The 27,861-nt window shown below is 42.4% G+C and overlaps 1 protein-coding gene across 2 annotated transcripts; it reads left to right on the top strand.

The window, feature by feature from the left end:
* The first annotated feature begins 489 nt into the window (after positions 1-489).
* Positions 490-27,861, top strand: KLHL12 (kelch like family member 12). 2 transcript variants are annotated; one of them, XM_077902530.1, is made up of 12 exons: positions 490-648; positions 2,579-2,812; positions 6,882-7,035; positions 8,072-8,289; positions 13,807-13,956; positions 15,397-15,511; positions 22,770-22,876; positions 23,944-24,139; positions 25,062-25,220; positions 25,537-25,635; positions 25,969-26,155; positions 26,337-27,861. In XM_077902530.1, exons 2-12 carry the CDS (start codon positions 2,618-2,620, stop codon positions 26,461-26,463), a joined length of 1,707 nt encoding a protein of 568 aa, XP_077758656.1. In that variant the 5' UTR covers positions 490-648; positions 2,579-2,617; the 3' UTR covers positions 26,464-27,861. The 2 variants fall into 2 exon arrangements, with proteins under 2 accessions (XP_077758656.1, XP_077758655.1); XM_077902529.1 differs by lacking the exon at positions 490-648 and adding an exon at positions 1,033-1,113.

Below are 27,861 nucleotides of genomic sequence, written 5' to 3'. Positions count from 1 at the left end.
CACTCCGCACCCAGGAGCTGGTGAAAAGTCGCCAGAAGACAAAGGGGAAATGATGGATGACTCCTGGGATCCTCGGCGCTCCCCCTCACGGCGCCCAACACTGGGGACCCTAAACTCCCTCCACTTGGTCGTCCAGGTGCGGGTGGTGCAGGTGGCGGAGAACCACCTCAAGGGGATGACAGGCCCACTGTGATGCTGAGAACGCCGAGGTCCGTGGGTCGCAGGGCTCGGGATTCTCGCCGCTGCCGTGGCCCACGGGGCAAGGCCGCTGTGGTGAAGCACCTGGAGGCGCCCGCGGGTTTCCTCGAGGTGCGAGGGCTCCGGGACACCGGGCAGGTAACAGTCCCTGCAGCAACCTGCGCCTCCGCAGCGGGATGCTCCCGCGGCCCCGCCCCCGGGCGCCCGGAGGTCACGTGGCGCCGTCTGCTCACGTGACGCGGCCGGGGCGGGGCCTCGCGCTGCATTGCGTCATCACGCCGCGCGGCCGCGGAGCGCCGAGCCCGGGCGACCACGGTGACGGCTCCGGAGCCTGCGGGTGGGGGCGGCGGCGGCGCCTGGGCTCCTCCTGAGCCGCCTGCTGGCCCCGCGCCCCTCGGGGTCCCCGCGGGCGGGGGACGGGCCCGGCGAGCCCGCGTGGCTGGAGCCGAGGTGAGTCGGCGCGGCTGTGCCCCACCCCCCCGCCCGGCCGTCCTCTCCCCCGGGGTGGGACGCGCGGGCGCCGGCGGCGGAGGGAGGCCTGCGGCCGGGTTCCTCCCCTTCTCCGCCTGGGCGCCTCCCCCGGACCTTCCGTGGAGCCCCTGCCGGATGTTAGGGTGAGGGTGACCGGCGAGGCCGGGGCGCGAGGGGCGGGAACCGCAGCAGGAAGCCTGCCCTGCGCCCCGGTGACCGCGGTGGGACGCCCAAGCCGTGGACCCCGGGCCCGGCCGAGCCCAGGAGCCTGCCCAGGTGCGTGCCCTGGTGCCTGACCAGGTGCGTGCCCAGGTGCCTGCCCTGGTTCCTGCCCAGGAGCCTGCCCAGGTGCCTCCCCAGGAGCCTGCCCTGGTGCCTGCCCAGGAGCCTCCCCAGGAGCCTGCCCAGGAGCCTGCCCTGGTGCCTGCCCACGAGCCTGCCCAGGTGAGCTTTCCCGCAATCGGGCGTCCGTGCAGGCTCCTGTCCCATCTCCGGGGCCACGAGTAAGTAGGCTCCAGGACAGTCTCTTCGGAAACTGCCACAGGCTTCGGTGGATCAGCTCTTACCCTGCGACATGGATGTTGCAGGCTGTCGGGGAGGCCATGCAGGGCGCTCGTGGGATGCTGTGCTGACATAGGGTTAGGGGAGGGGAGCACTCAGGACCTTGTGTGTGCTACTCCGAAATGATGGGTGCGAGTCGTGGACCCGTGAAGATCATACTCTGATTTTTTTTTTCTTGGATTATTTCAGAAAGTTTTAGATTCCAGATGAGACTCTCTTAATAACCATCCCATTTTATTCCCCCAGAAATTGTTCCTTGAAACAAAAAAAAAAAAGTGTCACTAAAAGCCTGTCAACAAAGTAAAAAGTACATTGGTGTTTTTTTTTTAATATATGTTACTGAGTTTATTTAATTGATGCATACAAGTGAACTTTGCAAGCGACTGGGTATGGCAGTAAAATTAGTAATGGAGTTTTAATAAGTTTCTGTCCTAGTAGTTAGGCTCTTAGTTTCAGTATAGGAGAATTCCTACCGCACGTTTACTAGTAACATATTGGGGGAAGGCCCTTCCGCAGAAAAGCTTCGAGAACTTAATCACGTGAAAGTCCATAGGTAAGCTTGCAGTGTCTCCATTATTCAGCGTATCATTTTAAGAAGAAATCCAGGTATATTTGGAAGTTATAATTTTGCATATTTCTTTCGAAAAAAAGTACACTTTCACTGACTCTGGCCTTTATCGCTCTAAGTCAAACAATTTTTCTTTTCTTGCATTTGATTTCTAAGTAATAACTCCTGTGGTAGGAAAAAATATATAAAACAAGGCTATTTTCTAAATACTTGTCTACTTAATCTACTCAAGGATATTAAATAATAGTGATAATCACACCTTTAGGAAATTTTGGGGTTTTTAAAAATATTTTATTTATTCATGAAAGACACAGAGAGAGGGGGGAGCAAAGAGACACAAGCAGAGGGAGAAGCAGGCATGCAGGAGCCCGAGTGGGACTCGATCCCAGGTCTCCAGGATCAGGCCCTGAGCTGAAGTTGGCGCTAAACCACTGAGCCACCCGGGCTGCCCAAGTTTTATGTTTTCATTTTATCATTTGACATGACAGCATTGTGAAGCTATGCAAGATATGTGTGGTTTCTATTTACAATAGTTGAGTGTTGATCGTAATAAATGTCAAGTGTTAGGGGCGCTCCATATTAGAATTCAGAGGAAGAGGTTGTGTTTACTTGGGATAGTTAGTGGCTGGATTGTTGCGAGAAGACCAGTAATAGGCGTACCCTCTACTTGCATTTGGGTCTGAGGAAGCGTCCTTAATTGTGTAGCTTAATTGTGTGGAATATGTTTAGTTCTCCTAGTCCTTCAAGCGAGCTCTGGGTTTTTTCCTCTTGTACTTGCAGAATCCAAGGACCCCTTTCATTCTTTCTCCATATTGCTTGATGGGAGGCATTATGGCCCCCAAAGACATAATGACAAATACTCATGCTAAATCCATCCTCAATTCAATGAACTCTCTCCGGAAGAGCAATACCCTCTGCGATGTGACTTTGAGAGTAGAGCAGAAAGACTTCCCCGCACATCGAATTGTGCTAGCTGCCTGTAGTGATTACTTCTGCGCCATGTTCACTAGTGAGGTAAGTGGTAAGTTACCAGCTCGCAAATGGAACTCACACTTGTAACCTTGTAGTTGTCTCATTTCACTGAATGAAATAGTAGAAATTTGATGTAGTAGTGAATTCCTATGGTATATGGTGGGTTAGTGGGCGGAGTCTGGTCCAAATCTGCCTTTTGACTGTGTCTTATTTTCCCCATCTCTAAGTCAAGAGTGATAGCAGTATGCGATTACACACGGTTATTGTGACAGTTCTTTGAGAAAACCACATCTGAAGTATTTAGAACAGCGTCTGGCATGTGGTAAAACACAAACGTCAGCTACTAGATTTTACTTATTTCTAAAAATTGTTTTGCTGTTTTTTTTTTCTCCTTCTAAAATCAAATATTTTTAAGTGAATACTAGGGGGATAAAGGGAAGGGGAGGAGAGAAGATGCAGTCCTCATCCAACTCCACCGAACAGTAGATGAAGAAAATCAACATTTGTTCTACCCATGTAGATTTCAGATGGGAGGAGGACTTAATGACTTCATGACTGTGTAGGCGTGTGAAGTACAACTTGGAAAAAGATGCTGACTATGGAGTATAAGCAGTTAAAGGGAATAAAGAAAAGGTTGACAAGATAAAAGGTTGTGCTTATAGGTATTAAAGACTGTGGGGTGTCTGGGTGGTGACTCTGTGGGTTAGGTGTCTGCCTTCTGCTCAGGTCTTGATTCTGGGCTCCTCCTCCACGGGGTCTCTGCTGCCCTCTCCTCCCCCCAGCACCCGAGTATTCGTGCTCCCTCCCTCCGTGTGTGTGTCTCAAATAAATAAATGAAGTCTTGAAAGGCTTTAGGGGCTCCCGAGTGGCTCAGTCAGTTAAGCATCCAGCTCTTGGTTCCGGCTCAGGTTGTGATCTCAGGATCCTGGGATTGAGCCCCTCCTCCCCTCTGGCTCCCCTTCAGCTCCCTACTCACCACGGAGTCTGAAGATTCTCTCCCTCTGCCCTGCTCCACAAATAAATAAATACATCTTTTTAAAAAAAGATTGGTTTAGTAATTGGCAGAGCACTGTAGAGTGAGGCTGTTGAATATATTGTGAAGTACTGTTAGAAAGCCAAACAGCAGAGAACACTGCACTTTTCTATTTTTTCAAAATCTCAAGTCTGATTTTTAAATTTTAAGTCAATTATCTTGAATTTTTGTTAAAGATTTATTTTAGAGAGAGAGACCACACAAGAGCAGAGGGAGAGACAGAGGCAGAGGAAGAAGGGAAACAGACTGCTGAGCATGGAGCCCGTCACAGGGCTCGATCTCAGGACCCTGAGGTCATAACCTGAGCCCAAATCAAGAGTCAGGAGTTGGATGCTTAACCAACAAGGGTCCCTTGTCTTGAATTTTTTTAAGCTTGAGTGAGAATATACCAGTGTGTATTATATCATGTACATATACTTATATATATGCCTAAAATATCACATTACGTTAATGTAATTTAAAAAAAATTTTTAAGAGAGCGCACAAAAGTGGGGGGTGGTTAGGAAGGGTGGGTGGGGAGGGGACAGAGGGAAGGAGAGAGAGAATTTTAAGCAGGCTCCATGCCCAGCAGGGAGCCTGACACAAGGCTCAGTCTCTCAACCCTGAGATCTTGACCTGATCTGAAATCAAGAAGAGTCCAAGGCTTAACTGACTGAGCCACCCAGGAGCCTTTTTACAAATCTTGTTACAAATCTTGTTAACCACCAGTGTTTTCTTTAGTTAATCTCATCTCCTTAGTGAAGATGTTGCTGTTGGATCTGAATAGGAGAGGTGGTAACATAAAAATGACAATAACTTCTTTTTATGGACCAGGTACTGTGTTAAGTGACTGCTGTATTTCTTTCATGCTAGGATTAGATGTTACCATTTCATTTTACAAAAGAAGAAACAAGGTCTCAGATATTAAATGACTTGCCTAAGGTCACATGGCTTATAAATGGTAGAGATGGGGTTTATTCCTAAATTTTCTGACTCTAAACCCAAACAATATATGCCATATTTGAAAAGCTCGAATATATGCCATATTGCTTCATACAAATCTTACTTGCCTTATAGAAATGTTGACTTCTTTGCTTCCTCAGCCTCTGATATGTGGATTTTTATATTCTATAATTTCAAAGAAAAAATAGTTTATGATGCTCTGAGCCAATGCTCGGTCACATGGCTAGTAGAAAAAACATGGAAACCTGACAGATATTCCAGCTAATTCAGGCTAATTTTAAAATGCTCTTGTGTAATACATCATCACACATCCCTGTCCCATATTGTGCTCCAGAAGGAATATCTGCCCAAGAGCATCAGAAGGACTTGGCATTTAACTGGGTAAGGAAGGTTCTCTCAGCAGCTGCTGAGCATGAAGTACTAATGGATCAGGACTGCTGACTACTAATTATATGTTGTGCATACTGTTCTTTGTCAGCTTGAGGAAAATTAGTCTGTCTTTACTCTCTCTGCACGTTGAAATCTGGAGTTCTATAAAAGAATTCCTTTTTCTCATCAGTGATTATTTTATAGTCTTTCTTTAAAAACTGGTATTAGGCAAGAAAATACCAGATGGTTTTGTCTTTTATTTTTAGGAGCAGTTGATTTAAAGGAGAGGGTTCAGAGACCTGGGTCTTAGGCTCAATTCTCTTAGCTGAACTCTGTGAATCCTGGCAACCATTTAACTTCACTGGGTTGATCTTTAAAATAAAGTAGTTGAACTAGATGGTTTCATTGTCCCCCCCTAGTCCTGAAATGCTCCTCAAATGTGGTCCAACTGAAAGATCATTTGAGTGAAGCAAGAGGGACCTCTGAGTTTTATCTGTCTCTTACTAGTTAAGAGAGCTTGCTTAAGTCACGTAACTTCTTTGAACCTTAGGTCCTTTATGTCTTAAGTGTGAATAATATCAGAACTCTAAGTCCTTATCAGGTTGCCATGAGAATTGGGTGAAATGATAGTAAATAAGTAAATAAGATAGTAAATAACTCTCAGAAAAATTATAAAGCAGATGTAAATGTAAAATACTATAAATTGCTCTGAATTAATAGTGAAATATTTTCATATTTAAGTTATTTGAGAATGGTTTATTGAATAAGAAATTTCTGGAATAAATGTACTTACATATTTTTGTTTGTAAATATTTTTTATTATGTGCAATGCTAATAAAATTTTAGTTTTTCCAAAATAATATACTAGTGACATTTTTAATGTCAGGGATTGATTTTGTTAATGGCTTTGGTAGAGAACACTTTTTGATTATTATTTTGGGTTGATGGAGGAATCAAAGATGATAAAGACATTTAGTTCAGAATTAAAGTACACTGGAGTTTTGTAATTTGAATTTCTAATTAAGGTTAATATGTAATAAAATTTTCATAAGGTTATCGATTTTCAGATAGCTTCCTGTCCTATAAAACTGAAGATTTCCACCCTTATTCAAACAATTTTCTATGATTATCTGGCATCTTCGATATTCATAACTCCAAGAGTATATTCTAGACTAAACATGCCACTAACAATAGAGTCAATAGAGTCAATCCAATATTTTGAGAAAGTATCAAACAAGTTCCTTATATTCAGACAGTGTCACAGTAGAAGGGCCCCTTAAGATGAGCTGCATCTTCTGTCATTACCAAATGTAGTCTAAAGACAAATAGAACAATACTGAGTAGTTTTAGAGAGTCTGGAGCTGTAAGCCACAGGGTCCTCTACAAGCATGAAACTTTATTGAAATTTTGTGTTTTATCTTAAAAGCTCCTGGACACTGATAGTATTTTCGTGGAACTTTTGCATTCTATTCTGTGAAAGCTCTAGGCTTGTTTTATTATGAAGGCAGCATTTTAAATTATTCACTGGCAAAATTGATATTCCACAGTGTCACCTCGTTGTGTGCTCTTGGGTTGCATACAGCTGCCCCCAGTTTGAAAAGCTACCAGATACATGGCATACTTGCTTTCTACAAATCCAACAAATTAGACCATAACTTATTAAAGCTGTGTATTCAATTAATGTCCCTTCAAGCTCTTAGATATGAGATTCGGCCTTTCTTTTGTGGGATCATAACCACCATTATTTCACACCCTTTGAATTTTCAGCTTTCAGAGAAGGGGAAACCTTATGTTGATATTCAAGGTTTAACTGCTTCTACCATGGAAATTCTGTTGGACTTCGTGTACACTGAAACAGTACATGTGACGGTGGAGAATGTACAAGAACTGCTCCCTGCAGCCTGTCTGCTCCAGCTGAAAGGTACGGATGCTAACATTGCTGACCTGCCAAGACAGTCTTGGAGATGTTTAAAAATAACGATATGAACTTAATTATGGACGTTATGGAGACAGACTGTGGGTGCTCACGTTTACTGCCTGTGGCACAGAAGATCAGATTTCAGTCGTAATATAAAAGAACGTCTCCACATACGAATATTTGGCTCTTTAGAAGAGAGCATTTACATCTTTTCCATTTTTTAAAAAATAGAAGAGGGAATGCTAACCACATTTCTTACGTATATGTACACAAGAACTCTGCAAGGAAACACAGAAAACTGATACTATTCACGGCCTTCATGAAAGGGAACTAGAGGGCCAGGTGGGTAGGGAGGGTGGGGAGATTATTCACAGCAAACCCTTTTGTACTTTTAATTTTTGAATCATGTAAATTATCTATTGAAAATTTAAGTGGACACATAAAAATGAAAGTACATAATGTTTTTACAGGGCTAGACATTCCTGTTCCCAGTCCATCTTTCTTGCACTAATATTTCTGCGATTTTCAGTTTTTCTAAACACGTGGTTGAAAATTTTCTTTTTTTAATACGTAATTGAAAACTTAGGTTTGTACTTTGAACTTTCCAATTAGAGAAATAAAAGATTGGTGTTAGTATCTCTAACTTTTCCTTCATAGGAGTCTTTCAGTAAGTTTGCATATAGAGTAAACTTAGGTACATTATATCAAATTATGATTGGTTTTATAAAAGCTTGATTCCCAAGAGTTGTGTGGGCATTTTGGATTAATTGTGCCAGTGTCCATAGAAACAATTTGTCTTACTATACTTATTTTAAAGCTGAATCAGACACAGTTATAAAGGCCTTGCTTGAGGGTCACACAGCGCAGGAGACAGAAATTGCATTTGAATTCCTTAAGCGTAAAATTTCTAACCTGATCATTCAGTATTGAACCAGGATTCCTCTGTTACCATGAAGAGAAGGGGTTTCGATCCAAGAATGTAGACCAGTTCACACCTGGTCAAGTATCCTGAAGTGTTCATTGTCTGTGTTTGTCCTAGGTGTGAAGCAAGCCTGCTGTGAGTTCTTAGAAAGTCAGTTGGACCCCTCTAATTGCCTGGGTATCAGGGATTTTGCTGAAACTCACAATTGTGTTGACCTGATGCAAGCTGCTGAGGTTTTTAGCCAGAAGCATTTTCCTGAAGTGGTACAGCATGAAGAATTCATTCTTCTGAGTCAAGGAGAGGTGGAAAAGCTAATCAAGTGTGATGAAATTCAGGTACAAATTTGGCTTGGTATTAGGGTTTCTTCAAGACTGGGCCATTACAGAACTTAGAAAAAGCAAGGTGGAATTACTGTGCTTCTATAGCAGGGCATCTGAAGTATCAATATTGGCGGGCAGCCCCGGTGGTGCAACGGTTTAGTGCCGTCCGCAGCCCTGGGCGTGATCCTGGAGACCTGGGATCAAGTCCCACATCAGGCTCTCTGCATGGAGCCTGCTTCTCCCTCTGCCTGTGTCTCTGCCTCTCTCTGTGTGTCTCTATGAATAAATAAAAAATAAAAAATCTTTTAAAAAAAAAAGTATCAATATTGATATATATCAATATTCACTCAGAGCCCCTGAAAGTATATGCCAAATTTATTTGCACTTTTATGGGAGGGAGTTAGCCACCTTCCTCAATATATGATCCCAGTGGTGAAGAGTCACTATTAAAGAGAGTAGAATAAGATATTGGAAGGAAAGTAGAGTTCTGTCGAACACTTCTCTATTACCCATTCACTCATTTTACAAACTTTGAGAATACTATACAGCAGTAGATAATCTCAAACTCTATGTGCTAGATGCTATGGATCCAAAAGTGAGTAAAATGCAGTTCTCGTTTTCAGTAATTCAGTGTAGTGGTAGAGACAGATAAAAAGACAAAACTTAGAGAGTCTAATGAGAATAATGAACTTATTCAAAGTGAAGAAATTAGAAGAAGAATTAAACCTTCCAAGTTAAAATTAGAGCAAAAAGGAAGTGAAAATAGGTTGGCAATCATAAGCAGGCAGCAGCTTCTAAGTGCCTAATGAGGGTATGAGGGGGTGGGAAGAAGGGACATGTGAACTAGGCCTGGAAGGAGTCATGTTTCACCGAGCAGAATAGAAACCACCTGTGGGTGGGCAAGGGTTCAGGGATGTACCCCAGCAAGAAAGATCTTTGTCAGTCCTGACGCTAAGTCATAGTGCCAATAGTTCAGCAGAGTTTTTATTGCATAGAGGTGTGTAGTTTGGCTAACAGTTGGAGTGAGAAGTCCATTATAGAGCTATAGAGGTCTTTGAAGCTCAAGGCATTAATCTCTAGTGATCAGATTCTCTAGTTAGTAGCTCCTAGAAAATGCCTAGCAGAGCCAAGTGATAGGAAAGAAGTCCATCTGTAAGGTTTTGTTTCCTCCAGTCAGGAGAAATTCAATTCTCTAGGAACGCCAAGAGTTCATTGGTTTTCCTCTCATTCTCCTTTGAATTAGTGGATTCCCAGAAGTTAGTGGCACTTCAGTTGAAACAAGAGATATATTGAAAAGAATCAAAGTCTGATAAATAGTCAAAGTGTTATAGAAGGAATTTGCTAAAAAAAATCCTACAATATACTTCCGTAAACCAAATGATAACCTATTTTGTTAAAACTAGGATTCTCATGTAATATAATAAAGAGTCTTAATATTTTTTATCAAATTTTAGCCAACTTTTTCTTTTTTTGCTTTCCCTACTTTTTTTTTTTTTTTTTTTTTAAGATTTTATTTATCCATGAGAGAGGCAGAGACCCAGGTGGAGGGGGAAGCAAGCTCCCTGTGGGGAGCCTGATATGGGACTCAGTCCCAAGACCCTGAAGTCGCACCCTGAACCAAAGGCAGATGCTCAACCACTGAGCCACCCAGGCGCCCCCCCCCCCCCCCACTGACTTTTCTTTTCTTTCTTTTTTTTTTTTTTTTTTTTTAAGATTTGATCCATTTATTCATGAGAGACCCAGAGAGAGAGAGAGGCAGGGACACAGGCAGAGAGGGAAGCAGGCTCCATGCAGGGAGCCTGATGCGGGACTCGATCCCGGGTCTCCAGGATCACGCCCTGGGCGGAAGGCAGAGGCTCAACCGCTGAGCCACCCAGGTGTCCCCCTACTGACTTTTCTGAGGGAAAATTGGTTAAGGCACACTGGTGACATTGTTTCCAGCTAATGAGGAATCATTTTCCAATTTGACATGGTGTCATATTAGTCCAGAGAAACTGCTGTTACAAATGTTACTGAGCCAAATATTTGCTAAAGTTTTGTTCTCACTCTTGCTATGGCAGGACATTGTGTCCATGCACTGAAATTTCACGTATAGACAAATGGCACATTCTTCTGACTTGGAAAACTGATAACTTGCTAGGATATCTTGATTCGTCTTGATTTATCCATACATTAGAAAATAATAGTGAATAGAATGAGCACTAAAGACTTGGAAGTTCACTGCACATAATAACAAAAGAGATAAACTTACTAAACATTTACTGTTGGTTCCTTTATTTAATTTTTACTGGGCACTTACTGTGTGTCCAGAACAGTTCCAGGTGCCAGCAATCTGACTGTGGCCAAAGCAGATAAAAATCCCTATACCCTGGACTTTCCTTTCAATGGGTACCATTCGTGGAATATCACATCTTATGTAGTTCTCAGAACTGTCTCTGTTTTTCAGAGGCAGAAACTGAGGCTTCAAAGGTACCCACCATACTAGAGCCAGTGAGTGGTAGAGCTAGGCCTCCTATCCGGGCAGTCTGGCTCTGGACTGAGAAACTATGAGCAGATTGCCTAGTTACTTTCTAATTGACCAAATCAGCAAGCAGTTACAACAATCACTTATTTTAGAACTATATAGACTTTGGAATAAAATTAAATGGAGAGCAGGAAGAGCAAAAGACTAACATTTTTGTTCAGAAACTAAGGCGAAAAGAGTTTGAGAACTCTTTTATATAATCTTTTTTCAGCATCTGTCAGGACTGTTTTTTTGTTTATGTTTTTGTTTTCTGGAAAGACAGCAAATGGCACTTTTTTTTCCATGTACCAGTCAGAAAGAGGAACCAGACATATTACTTCCCAACTAATACTTCCTCTAATTGTATAAAACGATAGTACTTAACCCAATGGGAAACAGTATAATGTACTAGTGAAAACAGCATGGTCTTTAGAATCAGGCTGGGGTTTATTTTGGCTGTGTGACATGTGTTAACCTAACCACTGATCTTCAGTTTCCTTTTCTGTAGATAATAGTCATGCTTAGTGCATACGGCCATTCTGATCATTAAATACAAGTATCCGTGCCTGATACATAAAATAGTTCTCTGTGAAATCTATTATTAGGAAATTTTTCTTCGCAGTGAGGCATTGATGTAGGGGTGTTTTCCTCCTAATTTAGCTATTTCTCTGCAATTCTAGTTTATTCTGTCTTCAGTAAGATCAAGGATCTCTGTTCATGATTGAAAAACAACATTATAAGTTGATATATCCAATTTAACCTAGAATATGTCAGAGCTAGCATGTAGCTGTTTATGACTATTAGCTTGTCATTCTTGTCTTTAAAAATTTTTTGGGGGGGATCCCTGGGTGGCACAGCGGTTTAGGGCCTGCCTTTGGCCCAGGGCGCGATCCTGGAGACCCGGGATCGAATCCCACGTCGGGCTCCCAGTGCATGGAGCCTGCTTCTCCCTCTGCCTATGTCTCTGCTTCTCTCTCTCTATCTCTCTCTGTGTGACTATCATAAATAAATAAAAATTAAAAAAAAAAAAACTTAAAAAAAAATTAAAATTTTTTTTTTTTTTTTTTTTTTTTTTTTTTTTTTTTTTTTTTTTTTGTGGACAGCCTTCTGCACACTCCTCTGCATCTAATCCATCAGTAGGCTGGTCAGTTTGACCTCTCATAAATTCAGTGCATAAATTTCTATCACCACTGCCATAGTCTAAGCACCCACCACCTTTTGCCTAATGTGCCAGAGGAGGCTCTAACTGATGTCCCAGCCCTTGGCCTTCCACACTGTTCTGCCCACAGTAGTCAGGGTAATCTTTACAGACCTCAGTATGCTCAGATCACAAGCTTGGGTGAAACCTCTTAGTGGGTTTCCCATTGCTGTTAGAGCGAACTCCAGTCTTCTAATGCTCTCTCTGAGCTGGCCCTCGGTCACCTCTCCAGCTCAATCTTTTACCATTCTTCTCTGCCTCATTCACTCTGCCCCACCAGCCTTCTGTCATTTCTCACACGGTCAGTCGTTTCTGCTCTAGGACAGTGCTATCCAGTAAAACATGCGAAGATGGAGAGGATCAATAGTTGTGCTGTCTGGTTTGCTAATCACGAGCCACATGTGACTGTTGAGCACTTGAAATGTGACTAATGGGACTGAGAAGCTGAGTTTTTATTTAATTGTAATCAATGTAAATATAAATAGCCATACATGGCTAATGGCTGTCGTATTGGACAGTACGGCGCTAGGGTTTTTGCTTGTGTTCTTCTGTTTGCCTTGGAGTACTCTCTTACTCTTCCTGGCTCACTGCTACTCATCCATCAGATTGAAATCTGTTTCTTCTGCAGGGAGGCCTTTTCTGACCCATCAGTCTAAATTAGGAAATCTCATGTTGTCTGTCTGTCTCTCTTTTTTTTTTTAAGATTTTATTATTTATTCATGAGACACACAGAGAGGCAGAGACACAGGCAGAGGGAGAAGCAGGCTCTATGCAGGGAGCCTGATGCAGGACTCGATCCTGGGACCCCGGGGTCACGCCCTGAGCCCAAGGCAGGTGCTAAACTGCTGAGCCACTCAGGGATCCCATCATGTTGTCTGTCTCATAGCCCCTGTACTTTTCCTGCATGGTATTTAATGACATTGGGATTGTTCATTTTACTGTTATCTCCCCATGTAAAAGCAAAGTTCATGTCTAATTTGTTACCGATGTAAAACCAGCTTCCAGCACTGTGCCTGGCACTTAGTAGATGTTTGGTAAATCCAGTGAAGGAACATTCTGAAATATTTTCTCTATTTTTAGTTCTTGGGAAAAGTTCACAGAGTGATGTCTTAATCTAGGCACTGTCATGTTCTGAAAGGTATCTCAAAACAGATACGCTCCCCCGGTGATTAATTACATATATCATCTCAAAGCCCAGCGCCTGCCAACTGGTAATTGTTCAGATACGAACTGACGATTCTTTGGAAACTGCAGCGCTATAGCATAATGATGTGAGAAGTTCCTGCCTTACAGGCTTGATGGAGGAGTTGGGGAGCAATTCTGGAGGTCACTAGACTACACTTAACATAAGTTGTTTTCAAGAGCCGATTTTGGAGGTGCCTGGCTGGTTCAGTCAGTAGAGCGTGCAGGTCTTGGTCTCAGGGTCGTGAGTTCATGGCCCACATTGAGCACTAAACATACTTTAAAAAAAATAAAGCCAGTTTTGAATAGGGCAACAGATTCCTCCTCCCCCTGTAAAGTCTCAAAAACGACCAGAAAAAAAAATTTAGGAATGGAAAAACCTCTGAAGTCAAAGCCGACTGGTGACTGATGGTTTATTTGGCGCTGTCTCAGATTCTTTACCCCATTCAACTGCAGCTCTTTTGTTGGTCTTAGTTGTGTCAGACAAGAATGGTTTCCCAAGAGCTTAGCTATCTGGAAGAGAGGAAATGATGGTGGTAGGGAATAGGGAACAGGAAGGAGACAGGCACCAATAAGGCACCATTACTTTCTGAGATTGTGAGATAATTGGAAAAGCAGAGTTCCATGAGGTGTAATTATACATTTATAGGTAGATTCGGAAGAGCCCGTCTTTGAAGCAGTCATCAACTGGGTGAAGCATGCCAAGAAGGAGCGTGAAGAATCCTTGCCTGACCTGCTACAGTATGTCCGGATGCCCCTGCTGACCCCCAGGTACATCACGGATGTGATAGATGCTGAGGTAAGACCTGCAAAACACATAGGATCCAAAACCTTGAATATCTCTTGCAGCTTAGTATTGTGTACTCAGGCCTCCCAGTTAGCCTATCTAGGAATGCCGGAGACGGTGGTTGCGAGGTCGTCTCCCCACAATTGCTTGGCAAGTCAGCCTTCTGGAAATGGAAATCTATGGTTTAATTTTCTGTTTTCTTGTCTTTTTGTTTTATATATTCTTATGTGTTTTACATAAGCAACATCAGATGATAACGTCCCCTTCATCAAACATAAGTTGTTCCAAACTACTCTAAAAAAGATGCTTTATCAAGTCTGTTTTTGACCTCTCGTGAAACCAACACAAAAGTAGTTTAATGGATTTTAATATCAATTTGGGTTATACTGTGTTTTTTTTTTTTTTTATACTGTGTTTTTTTAATAAAAGTGTTTCTCTAGCCCAAGTTCTTGGTGTGTGCTGTGTTTTCATAATGTTTACCATATATATCACCGATTGACCTAGACCAAACAAGTACTGCTGTTTAACATACAGGTGAAGCCCAGGTCAGTGAATGCATTCCTTCTGGCCCAGCCCCAGACCTCTTGGGGACTTAACTACATATATAGTTTTCCAGGTCACATTAGAAAAATTGCAGGCTGGTTAGTGCCATGTGTCAAACTCTTCTTATATTTGTAATTTCTTTCTAGCAACTCCTGTAGCCATCATGTCTATTTCTTTATATAGTGATCCATAGCTCAGACTCTCGAGTCAGACTCAGGACTGAAATCCCAGATTGACCACTCGTCCTGCCCTGAGGGAGCCCGGCCTCACTCCCCTTCTCTCTCTGAGCTCCTCTACAGCTCCTCACTGGCTGAGCCCAGCCAGAACCCAGAGGGCCTGGGGACCACACGACCTACTTCATGTAGGCCAATCTCCTAAACCAGCAAGCAGAGTGGAGAAGGATGCAGAGTGAATCTAGGAATGTGAAGAGCTGCCCATTACAGAGCGCCGTCAGGTGGAGACAGAGGCATTGTGACGGTGCTATGAACCTTGGGGAAATTATTTCAGATAAGATTTACTATTTCTTATCATCCCAGGAATTAACAGAAGCCTTTTGGTTGTCCCTTAAAATTTTTATTAACTATTACGCACTTAAGTTTGTGTAATCACTGGAAGGATATACAAACAAACAAATAAAAGTAGTTAATGCCTAGTGCTGAGGTGGATAGGGAATATTCCTCAGGATTTCTTTTTATGTCATTTGATTTTTGAACCATGTAATGATATATTGTCTATTAAAATTTTTTAGTTTAATTTGTGGAGACTACATAATTGCTAGCAGCCCTTCTGGAACCACAGAGCTTTAGAAACTGGTTTTCTCTACCAAGAAGTTATTTCTTATATGTGCCATTTATATTCATATTCAAGATGTGGCCCCTGTGGCTCATTCTACCATCTGCTGTGTTTCAGCCTTTCATCCGCTGTAGTCTGCAGTGCAGGGATCTAGTTGATGAAGCAAAGAAGTTTCATCTGAGGCCTGAACTGCGAAGTCAGATGCAGGGACCCAGAACAAGGGCTCGTCTAGGTAAGCTGGCATCTTGGCAGAAGGAGGGGATATTTTTCAACTCCCCCTTGCCAGGTGGCATGATGTAGTTAAAAAGAACATTCAGGAAGAAATACAAAGACCTGTTTTGGACCTGTTTTTAATCTTTTAGTAATGGCGTCCTCTTGGACAAGTCACTTCACCACTCTGAGCTCTCCTATAAACTAAGGATACCTTCCCTATGTATTTGACATACCTGGAGGATTAAATGGAATAGAGTGTGTAAAAGCACTTTCTAAATTGTCGAGTATTATGCAGCATGAGTTATAATTTTATTTCACTATTTTTGGAGTCCTGTGAATTAGAAATTATTTCAAATGCCAAGTTGTATTTCGCCATTCTGGAATAAAACGAGGAAGAAAAAGCAGCAGGACAGTATAAAGTACAGGGGTGTTGGTAGTGACGTACAAGAGTTCAGAGCCTGGACTCTGGAGCCAGACTGTGTGGGTGCCGATCCCAGCTGACTACTTGGCACGTATATTAGCTTTGGCAGGAAATCTCACCTCTCTGTGCTTCAGTTGCCTCCTCTCTAAAGTGGGATCATAGTTTTACCTCAAAGGTGGTTATAAAGAGTTAAATGAAGTGATTTATGTAAAAGGCTTGGGCTAGTTCTTGGCACCCGACAAGTGCTGTATACATTAGCTGTTATCTTAGCAAAGAGACTTAGGTTCAAATCACAGCTCCACCAGTGACTGGTTGTTTGACCTTGGGTAAGGTATCAATTTATCTGAGCCTGTGCTTCTGCCTGGAAAATGAGGATACTAATGTCTTATTTCCCTGGATGTTTGTGGAGATTAAATGCCTGACATTGAAGCTGACGGGTAGTAAGTACTCAGATATTACCTCGCTTCTGTTTCCTATCCTCCCTATTCCACTATTGTAGGTTATAAATGATCTATGGGGTGGTGTTTTGTTTTTGGTATTGTCTATTTTTTCTCTTACCTAACTGTGGACTCGTGTATATGAGGGTGTTAATTGATAATTAAGCTGTTCACTGATAGTTTGAAGTAGAATGATTCGTGGGCAGCCCCGGTGGCTCAGCGGTTTAGCGCCACCTTCAGTCCAGGGCGTCATCCTGGAGACCTGGGATTGAGTCCCACGTCGGGCTCCCTGTATGGAGCCTGCTTCTCCCTCTGCCTGTGCCTCTGCCTCTCTCTCTCTTTCCTCTCTGTGTATTCTCATGAATAAATAAATGAACTCTTAAAAAAAAAAAAATAAAGAATGATGATTCATCCCCTGATTTGTTTTAATTGTATAAGTACCATATGTCAGTGTATGTCAGTATGGAAATGTTAGAAATACAGAGAAGATCTTGAGAGATTCGAATGTGATTCTACATGCCCTTAGGGTTATGAGGTTATTTTTCTGAAGTTCCAGAAAACAAATTCTGAAGCTGTCTCCAACTAGATTCTTTTTTTTTTTTTTTAAAGATTTTTCTTTATTGAGACACAGAGAGGCAGAGACACGGGCAGAGGGAGGAGAAGCAGGCTCCCTGCGCGGAGCCCGATACAGAACTCGATCCCAGGACCCCAGGGTCACTCCCTGAGCTGAAGGCAGATGCTGAACCACTGAGCCACCAGGTGTCCTTTCAACTAGATTCTTTTATTAGCATCTCCTTGTCAGTGTCTTAGAAATAAATTGTTCCTACTATCATGTTCTCTACTCATCTCCCTTCATAGCAATTGCTAAACCAGCTACCAGGATAATGACTCTTCTGCATACAGCATAAAGAAATTAAATTTACAGCTACATAAAGATGGCATTCCAAATAATGGGTGGGGATTTTGTCTTAGTTATTTACTTCTTACCCATAACTCTCTCACAGAGAATACAGTGGATATTGCCATTTCTAATTTGTCACAATCTCCTTTTCTGAGCTAAAGAGCAATACATGTGGAAATGTCGTCTCTGAAGCCTGTGATGTTAGCAGTCCTGCAGTCGTATCTACTATAGTCCTCTGACTGCATACCACAGCTTGCACACATTACTATCTCCCCTCCCCAAATAATGACAAGGGTGCTGTCAAGATGCCTTGGCTTTACTAATGTGCTTTTTCATACTGTTTTTGTCAGGCGTTTTAGACATACTCTCCTCATTCTAAAGACAAAATCTAATTTAACAAGTCCCATCCCCTGCCCCCTCCTCCCCCACCCCATTCATTGGCAAAGAACAAACAGGTTTCCTTTTTTTTTTTTTTTTTTTAATATTTTATTTATTTATTCGACAGAGAGAGAGGGGCACAGGCAGAGGGAGAAGCAGGCCCCATGCAGGGAGCCTGACGTGGGACTTGATCCCGGGTCTCCAGGATCACACCCTGGGCTGAAGGCGACGCCAAACTGCTGAGCCACCCAGGGATCCCAAACAGGTTTCCTTCTACTCAGTCCTTTCTCTAGCTCTTTTCATGTTAGTTTGAGTAGTAGTCCCCAACTTAGGGTCTGAAGACATTGAAACACTTAGAAGTTAGAGGAAGACTTAATGAGGCACAGAACCATAGAAGAACTCACAAAGGATAAGGTCAGTGAGTTTGACTAAATAAAAATCACGCACAACATTATAAGACAAATTAGGAAAGTAGATTTGTTACATCGACAGCAGAATCAAGCTCATTTATACATAAAGAGCTCATAACAAAAATACATGAGAGAAACACTAAAGAGTGTACTGGGATGCCTGGGGGGCTCAGGGGTTGAGCATCTGCCTTCGGCTCAGGAAGTGACCCCGGGGTCCCGGGATCGAGTCCCACATCAGGTTCCCGGAGGAAGCCTGCTTCTCCCTCTGCTGTGTCTCTGCCTCTCTGGGTCTCTCATGAATAAATAAATAAAACCTTTAAAAAAAAAAAAAAAAAGAAAGAAAAGAACTGGAATTTCAAATTCAAGCATACTTATCACAGGGTTATATGTGATTGTTTATAATCTCAAATTACAATAACATCTGAAATGCCTAAGAATAGTACAATTATGTATCAAAAGATTTTATTAATATCTTGGGAAAACTAAATATAAACAGCTGGAAGTGGGGCACTTGCTGGCTCGGTTGGTGAAGCATGCAACTCTTCATCTCAGGGTTGTGAGTTCAAACCCCACATTGGTTGTGGGTGTAGAGATTACTTTAAAAACATAAAATCATAAAAATAAAAACAGGATATAACTAATATGGTCCCATTTATGTTTATAAATATTTAGAAACAAGCCTGAAAAGGAATAATCTCTTACATTTTGGTGTGTCTTCATATTGTGGAATTATGGATAAACATTTTTCATAATATTTGTCTATATCTTCTAAATTCTTTTAGCAGTGAGAATGTAGTTTATGTATGTTTTATAATCATAAGAAATATAACTTCTAAATCTTTTTAACCAGGGAGTAATAGTAAGTAAGGATGACAATTACATTAATCTTCAAGTTATGTTTTATATTTTCTAAAATAAAATGGCTTTCGTGCTAGAAAGAGCTACACAGACTAAAAAAAGACATCAGAATTGATTAAAATGATGTTCATGGTGAAATCACTGGTGCTCTCATACTTCTCAAAAGTTCTGTTGGCATTTACACGTAACTCCAGCAGCAATGGGGAAGTTAGTTAGATGCAGCTTGGTAGATAATCTTTTTTTTTTAAGATTTTATTTATTCTTGGGGGGGGTGGGCAGAGACACAGGCAGAAGGAGAAGCAGGCTCCATGCAGGGATCCCGACGCGGGACGCGATCCCGGGTCTCCAGGATCATGCCCTGGGCTGAAGGCAGTGCTAAACTGCTGAGCCACCCGGGATGCCCAGTAGATAGTCTTTTAAAACACAAGATCTAGGGACCCCTGGATGGCTCAACAGTTAAGCGCCTGCCTTCGGCCCAGGGTGTGATCCTGGAGTCCCAGGATCAAGTCCCACATCGTGCTCCCTACATGGAGCCTGCTTCTCCCTCTGCCTGTGTCTCTGCCTCTCTCTCTCTCCTTCTATGTCTTTCATGAATAAATAAATAAAAATCTTAAAAAAAAAAAAAAAAAAAGATCTAGGGAAAATAATGAAAAGAGTCCTTCATGGCAAAGAAGTTTAGGAACCAATGGTTTAGGGCCCCAGGCATTTAGAACCATAAAATCCCTGGGAGATTCACACTGACACCTCTGTCCACGTTGCACTATAGACATATGACCAGAATGTTTACTGAGAAACTTTGAACTAAGAACAAGTGCTGTTATTTCTCTGGGTTTTGTGACCTAATCTAAATATTTCTTAATCTGTTTCTATGTCTCCATCCTTCATAAGCTGCCTGAGTGAAACCATATTATCAAGAAAGAGTGGATTTTTTCTAGGTTTTTTTTTTTTTTTTTTTTGCTGTTGTCATTTTTCATTTCTGGGAATTACATAAAGCAGCAAGAATTACAGCTGGAAACAGTGGACATTTTTTTAAATGTGCAAAACATAGAAAATACCTCTCAACTGTGGAGTATTTTCATTCTCTTAGCCATACAGATATCATTGACTAGCATCACTTTTTTTATTATTTCTTTTTAATTTTTTTTATTATTTATTTATGATAGTCACACACACACACAGAGAGAGGCAGAGACATAGGCAGAGGGAGAAGCAGGCTCCATGCACCGGGAGCCCGACGTAGGACTCGATCCCAGGTCTCCAGGATCGCGCCCTGGGCCAAAGGCAGGCGCTAAACCACTGCGCCACCCAGGGATCCCCACTTTTTTTTTTTTTTTAGAGAGTTTTATTTTTTTATTTTTTAGTGGTGAGGAGGGGCAGGAGAGAAAGAATCCTAAGCATGCTCCACACATATCATGGAGCCTGACAGAGGGCTCCATCTCAGGACCCTGAGACCATGACGTGAGCCAAAATCAAGAGTTGGACACTTAACCAACTGAACCATCTAGGTGCCCCCTGGCATCCTAATTTATCTATAAAGGGAAATGTGTGTGGATAGAAGGACTGTTTGTATCTTCTCTATTCAAGTCAAAGGGAGAAAAGAGGTGCCGTAAGAAAGGGAATAAGAGAATGATGCTTCCAAGGAAGAAATAAATACTTTGTGGTCCTGGCCTCTCCTAGGTTGAAGGAATTTTATGCACAAATAAGCTTAAATGAAAGGATCCTTTGTTCAAATGCTTTACTTTTCTAAAAGAAACTGACTGCTGAGACCTACTTACTGGCTCACCTTGGAAAAGGGTTCATTTACTTTATTTGGCAAGTACACAAGAGAGATGCCCTCTTTAATGAGGTTAAACTTCAGGGTTCATTTGTGGGTTATTAAGATAAATTTTAAATATATACAGAAACAGAAAAACAGATTCCCCATACCCATCACCCCATTTCAACAATTATCAATGCATGGCCTATTTTGAAGCAAATCTCAGGATGTAATTCCATCCATATATATTACGCTTTCAAATGTATTTTTGAAAGATATTGCTTTATAAAAATATATCTAAAATGCTATTTAGATTTATTAAAAGTATATCTAAAATGCCTCACTCTTCAGAGGAAACCCACAAGCAGTTCTATATTTTCATCAGATATCAATTACTTGTTCATATTTCCCCAGTTTCTGTTTGAACACTTAAGTTGCCCCAGTCATCATGATCCAGACAGAGAAGGTCCACATGTTGCATTGAGTTCCTATCTCTCTTCAGTCTCTTTTAATCCATGGGTTTTTCCCTCCTACTTTGGTATTTCCTTGCAATTTATATGTTGAAGAAACCAGGCTGTTTGACTTGTAGAATTTCCCACATTCTGGATTTTGCTGATTGCATTCATGCAGTGTCATTTAGTATGTTCTTCTGTCCCTGTATTGTCTATAAACTGTATAAACTGGTGATTAGACTAGAGGCTTGGTAAATTTTAAGATTCAGGTTAATTTTTTATCAAAAATACTACATAGGTGATGGTGGTGTACTTCCTATTTGAGCTAAGATTCTACTATAAAGTAGTTTCTTTGCTTTTCCCTAATGATTATAGTAGCCATTGATGATAATTGTCAGGGCCATTTACTTCATTAGGGATGTATCTGTGTTTTTGTCCGTTTATAGGTACTCCATTTGCTCTTTCAAGTTCAGTCACTTTTAAGATCTCCTTGGTCTCCAAAATGCCCTCCTAGAGGGGATCCCTGGGTGGCTCAGCGGTTTGGCGCCTGCCTTTGGCCCAGGTCACGGTCCTGGAGCCCCGGGATCGAGTCCCACGTCGGGCTCCCCGCAGGGAGCCTGCTTCTCCCTCTGCCTGTGTCTCTGCCTCTCTCTCTCTCTCTCTCTCTCTCTCTCTCTGTGTCTATCATGAATAAACAAATAATTTTTTTTAAAAAAAGCCCTCCTAGTAATTGAATTGTACGAAATGCTCCATTCTCTCCATGAGCTCTAGTAGAGCACATGTACAGAAGATCTTCTCAAAAGACTTTGCTCTTTGAAAAAGGGCAAAAGAGAATTATTTTATCATGAGAAGGCCTTATGGGAGAGGGGAAAATATAAAGGTAATCAAAATACCTACTTTGGAAAAATAGTAGAGAAAAAGACTCTATTTAAAAGACTGCTGTTATGATTACCTGGCAGTTGTGATGACTTGGCAGGGAACATGGTCATAAAGTTGGCTAAATTGGAAAAATTCTTGGAAAGAGATTTTTTAAAATCTATTACTTGGTTTCTTAAACTATAACTTCCAACTTCCTTGAGACAAGGTTAGAATATTCTTTCCCCATTACAAAACACTCCCATTTTGGGGACGCCTGGGTGGCTCAGTGGTTGTGTGTCTGCCTTCAGCTCAGGGCATGATCCCAGAGTCCCAGGCTTGAGTCCCACATCGGGCTCCCCACAGGGAGCCTGCTTCTCCCTCTGCCTGTGTCTCTGCCCCTCTCTGTGTGTGTCTCATGAATAAATAAATAAAATCTTAAAAAAAAAAAAAAAAACTCCCATTTTTAGTTTTACAGGCTGAGAAGATAAGGGAGCTCCTTTAGCCCCCTACCTGCACTGAGAAACTCACTTATATCAACTAGAGTCCTCTAGATAGGTTGGAATGGTATGATGTGTTGTTCAAGTTTGCCTTCTGGAGTTTTATGTTGTCCTGAAATTTTAATTTCAGAGATCCAAGTCCTCAAGAGCTAGAGCCTCATTAAAAATAAAATATCGTGTTAGGCAGCCTTATGATGACTGTCCTATTTTAGATTCCTTCTCTGGGCCACATAAAATCCTACAACAATTTCTCCTTATGTTTCCCCTCAGACGGTGAAGTAACCTATGTATCTTCTCCTTTGTCCTCAGGAGCCAATGAGGTGCTTCTAGTGGTTGGGGGCTTCGGAAGCCAGCAGTCTCCCATTGACGTGGTAGAGAAATATGACCCCAAGACGCAGGAGTGGAGCTTTTTGCCAGTAAGTAATGGTGGAACTAGTCATGGGGAAAGAATTTAAATGTCCTGAGTCCCTGACTCTAGATCTTAAGTAACCCAACCCTAAAAATAGCAAAGCCTAGTAACAGCATGATGGTCCTTATAACAGTGTCATGCATGCAGATGGTAGGTTCTAAATCAATCAGTCGTTATTGACCTTTTAAATAGAAGATCAGACTTCAGAAATATCAAAGGCCCTGTGTCACATTAAACTTACCTGGCCCACCACTATTTGGGCACCTCCCTGAGCTATCTGTGTAACTCCCAGCTTGCTCTGTTAAACTGCACTCAGTGCCAAGTTATTTTAAATTGACCTACTGTTCATTTGAAGTCTAAAGTTTGTATCTTTCTCCCTTCATATGTCTCTTTTTAGTGCTGGATGAACAATAATAATCTTGAGAAAACATGAACATCTCTTTTTATTTATTTTTTATTTTTTAAATGATTGATTTGAGAAAAGGATCCAGTAGGGGTGGGCAGAGGGAAAGGTAGAAGGAGAGAAGCATAATTCTCACTGAGCATGGAGCCCAACACGAGGCTCAGTCCCACAATCCTGAGATCATGGCCCGAGCTGAGATCAGATGCTCAATTGACTGAGCCACCCAGGCACCCCCAGAAAACATGGAAATCTTTTAACCTATCCTACTAACTTTTAGGACCCCAGGCCCTTTGATTAACAGTTTGGGGATACTTTTCTACTTTATAGAAAGATACTATATATTCCAGTTCTTTAGCCCTGGAATAGACAGTGGAATAGAAAGGAATCAGATACTGGATAATGGAAAGACACTAAACTTTTTGGAAGCCTTGGAAAGAGACACCTGTCCAGAAGGGTTACATCTTTAAAAGCATCACAACAAGCAAGAGGGTATTCATTCAGCAGGCAATTGGAGACCACTTGAGGGTGAACCACTGTCTCAGGAAGGGTTCGTGGTGACAAGTGAAGAAGGAGAGGGATGTAGATAAAAACGGGAAGGTCAGCAAAAGGTGGTAGGGTCTAAGACTTACATGACTGAAATGATTTGCACCTCTTCTCTCCTGAATCCATAGAGCATCACTCGTAAGAGACGTTATGTGGCCTCAGTGTCCCTACATGACCGGATCTATGTAATTGGTGGCTATGATGGCCGTTCCCGCCTCAGTTCAGTGGAATGTCTAGACTATACGGCAGATGAGGATGGGGTCTGGTATTCTGTTGCCCCTATGAACGTCCGACGAGGCCTTGCTGGAGCCACAACCCTAGGAGGTATGCTTGGTGTGCAGGGCACTATTTCCATTTTGTTGGGCCAGATCAGGGTTCATACCATTCCTGTTGTCTGGCAGGAGCATGAAATGTGGAGGATACTGGAAGGTTAAATATTTCTTTTTGCTTTTGGAAATATTGTTACCAAAGCTTTTAAGTATTAATGGATATTTCAACACCGATGACAGAGTTGGTAAATCAAGTTCCAGTGTGCTCAGTGGAGAATTGGTGCTAGTTATATTTTTGCAAACTCCAGCTGGTCTTTGAATGCTTTTGAGGATTCCATCTGACCCCATTCTTTTTACATGTCTTTTCTTTTTTTTATGATTTATTTATTTACTTGAGAGACAAGAGACAAAAAGACAGTGCATGAGCAGAGGGAGGGACAGAGAGAAAAGTAGACTCCCTGCTGAGCTCAGGGCTCAGTCCCAAGACGGGGATCCATGAGATCATGACCCGAGCCAAAGTCAAACATTTAACCGACTGAGCCACCCAGGCACCTCTCTATGTTTTTGTTTTTTGTTTTTTTGTTTTGTTTTGTTTTTAAGATTTATTATTTGAGAGACAGTGTGAGCATGTGCTAGTGGGAATTGGGTGGGGAGGGCCAGAGGGAGAGGATCTCCAGCAGACTGCCTGCTGAGCACGGAGCCTGACATGGGGCCTGATCCCAGGATCCTCCCAAGATCATGACCTGAGCCAAAATCAAGAAGGACGCCCAGCCGAGGCACGTAGGCCCCCCCCCCCATCTTTTTAGGTGTCTTAACCGTGATGTCTTCCTTACCTATAAAACTTAATTGGCTTACCCAAGAAAAACACTTTGGTTTTGCTCCCAAACATTTGAAAGACTTGTGGGGAATTTGCAAAGAGAGGAGTCCTTAGAAATCTCTCATCCTCTAATAGTCTGTGATTCATTCATTCTGAGCAGATATGATCTATGTGTCTGGAGGCTTTGACGGAAGCAGGCGTCATACCAGTATGGAGCGGTATGACCCAAACATTGACCAATGGAGCATGTTGGGAGATATGCAGACAGCCCGGGAGGGTGCCGGGCTAGTTGTGGCCAGCGGAGTGATCTACTGCCTAGGTATTCCATCTGGGAGGGAGAGATGGGCGGGAACTACATGGGTGGCAACCTTTGGGTGGGGATCTCTTTTTATCAAGATGAAGTTCATAGACTTGTTTCAACTAAAATCCTAGTCTGTCATCCTATTTTTTCTGTTAGCTGGGATTCTTTTTCGTGGAAGCAGGAAACCGGGTACTGTTCATATTTCTCTTTGGATTATTGGAACTCTTAAGAACTAAAACTGAAAGAATTAGTTGAAACACTGAGAGAAAGACAGATTGGGAATGGACGTGAGGATTTCCCAATATTTCTGAATGGTCTGTACTTTGTTTTTCAGGAGGATATGATGGCTTGAATATCTTAAATTCTGTTGAGAAATATGATCCCCACACAGGACACTGGACTAATGTTACACCAATGGCCACCAAGCGCTCTGGTAAGCCCAGTCATACCTAAGGGAGAGGACAATAGACCGTGCTGACAAATCTTTGTATATGCAGTGGTGGCCCAAAGATACGGTATCAGCAAATCAGTTGTAGTTCTTTCTTCACTTACGCTTAGAGTAAATGAGGTTCCACATTCTCTCCTTTGCTTGTCTTTACATATAGTGAGAATAAAGACAACTAGATTATTCTGGGCCTGTCTGGCCTTTGTCCACACCCTCAGCTGCTGTAGAATTCAGCTAGCTTTCAGTGATCGTGTTTTGTTTTTAGAATTCTGATCCTGAGCTTAGTAGTGTTCACTTGCTATACCTTTTTTTTTCCCCCAGGTGCAGGTGTAGCCCTGCTAAATGACCATATTTATGTGGTGGGGGGATTTGATGGGACAGCCCACCTTTCTTCTGTTGAAGCATACAACATTCGCACCGATTCCTGGACAACTGTCACTAGTATGACCACTCCGCGATGTTATGTCGGGGCCACAGTGCTTCGAGGGAGACTTTATGCTATTGCAGGGTAAGGATTTGGAAGCCAGACCAGAGTCCTCAGGGATCGAGGACCACATGATCCAATCTGAATTTTTGGATCAAGACCGGCTTTGGGTTGGGGGAGACATCTCCAGTGGCCGCCTTTAATGTAGGACTGTACGGAAAGGATTAGAAAGTTCATTTTCTTCTTTTGCTTCTTCCCCATTCAGATATGATGGGAATTCCCTGCTGAGTAGCATTGAGTGCTATGACCCTATCATCGACAGCTGGGAAGTAGTGACATCCATGGGAACCCAGCGCTGTGATGCTGGGGTTTGTGTTCTTCGGGAGAAGTGACCATTGTTGGAGCGCCATCCAGAGCTAGTGACCAGTCCAAGGGACAGTTTACGGGAGAGTCAAGGATCCTTTCCAGAATATCTATTTCTCACTGTGTGCACAGGGTAATTACAAGCACCAGTGCAGTGATGATTGTACTTATTTAACACACACTCCACCTTACGCTGGTAGTTGTCCCTGAGGAGGGTGGGTAACAGACACTCAAGGGAAGACAGTGCATACTGAATGGATCTGAGAGGCCAGGTCACCTCTTCTGGTCTAGACAGCACTCTCATGTGCTCAGGAGAATCTCTGTATCTGTTGTGCCTCGTGTATTGCAGACACTTAAGAATCAGTGTGACCTACGGAATGTGGGCAGTATCCAGCGTAGATGATCGGAAGGATACCAACTTGAGGAAGCTGGGTAAAATCCAAGTCTTGTTTTCCAGGAAGATCTTTCCTAGTCTACAGTAGCTAGGGGCAGCAGTTCCATTCTGGAGGATAACAAAGGGGAGAGCCCCCTGTCCCACTTTGGGGGCTTGGAGAGAGTCCTGCCACTCCCTTCAGGGACAGGGTTGGTATATCAGAACCAGGTTTAGAGTAGGGACATCAGAAGAATTTGATGGAAGGTGAGTGAACTGAGAACACCACTAAAGTATAACCTGGAAGACTTAAGAGAGGGTGGTCATACTGAAGGATCTTTTTATTTCCCCATGGACTTTCTGAACCAGAATGGTGCGCGTCTTGGCACCAGAGACTGACAGAGTAAGAGTGAACGAGTGTCGGGATGGGCAGAGATGGAATGAACGTGGGAGTTCAGTATGCCTGGGAACAAACTAGAAGTACCTGTGATTTTACAATCGTCTTATTTCCTGCCAGGGCTCATCTACCCGTGGCATGGTTTGCCTTGAGTAGGTGAGACACTATCTCTCTGTGTTGAATCAAATACTACTACACTATTATACTTCATTACTATTTATTTGGGGTGGGGTGGGGGTGGCAGCAGCCAAAAAGTTCAGCTACCTGATTACTGCCCCATTCTTTTAAGGGCACCCTTCTGCTGAGAAGTGGTTTTTACTGCTGTGTTTGGTACAGTTCATCCTTTTCCTACTATAAGGCCCTCGCCTGTCCTTAGGGTGGATTTTATTTATCCCAGGACAGAATAATCAAGGACAACCAAAATCCTTTTGTTAGTTCCAGTACTTGCTATCGCCATTTCTGAGCCACCATTCAAGGCTCCCCCTGTGTTTTGGAGTGAAAGTCTTAGTTTTGTGGGTATTGTAAGTGTGGGGATGTGATAACCTAAAGAAGGATGCACTTTCCCTTTATTCTGAAATTCCATTTTTTTCTCTTTCCGAGTTGTATTGACCTCAAGAGTTCATTTCCTTTGTATTTTTTTAATAAAATATTAAAAATCAA

This window comes from Canis aureus, chromosome 6 (assembly GCF_053574225.1).
Source record: "Canis aureus isolate CA01 chromosome 6, VMU_Caureus_v.1.0, whole genome shotgun sequence".
NCBI classification, from domain to species: domain Eukaryota; kingdom Metazoa; phylum Chordata; class Mammalia; order Carnivora; family Canidae; genus Canis; species Canis aureus.
This window is presented reverse-complemented; position numbering and strand designations above follow the sequence as displayed.

Bases quoted from the DNA above. Each gene is read 5' to 3' on its own strand.
- KLHL12 (XM_077902530.1), top strand. From the start codon at position 2,618: ATGGGAGGCATTATGGCCCCCAAAGACATAATGACAAATACTCATGCT. The intron at 8,290-13,806 runs GTACAAATTTGG...ATACATTTATAG, and splicing joins TCAAGTGTGATGAAATTCAG to GTAGATTCGGAAGAGCCCGT. The intron at 25,636-25,968 runs GTAAGCCCAGTC...TTTTTCCCCCAG, and splicing joins AATGGCCACCAAGCGCTCTG to GTGCAGGTGTAGCCCTGCTA.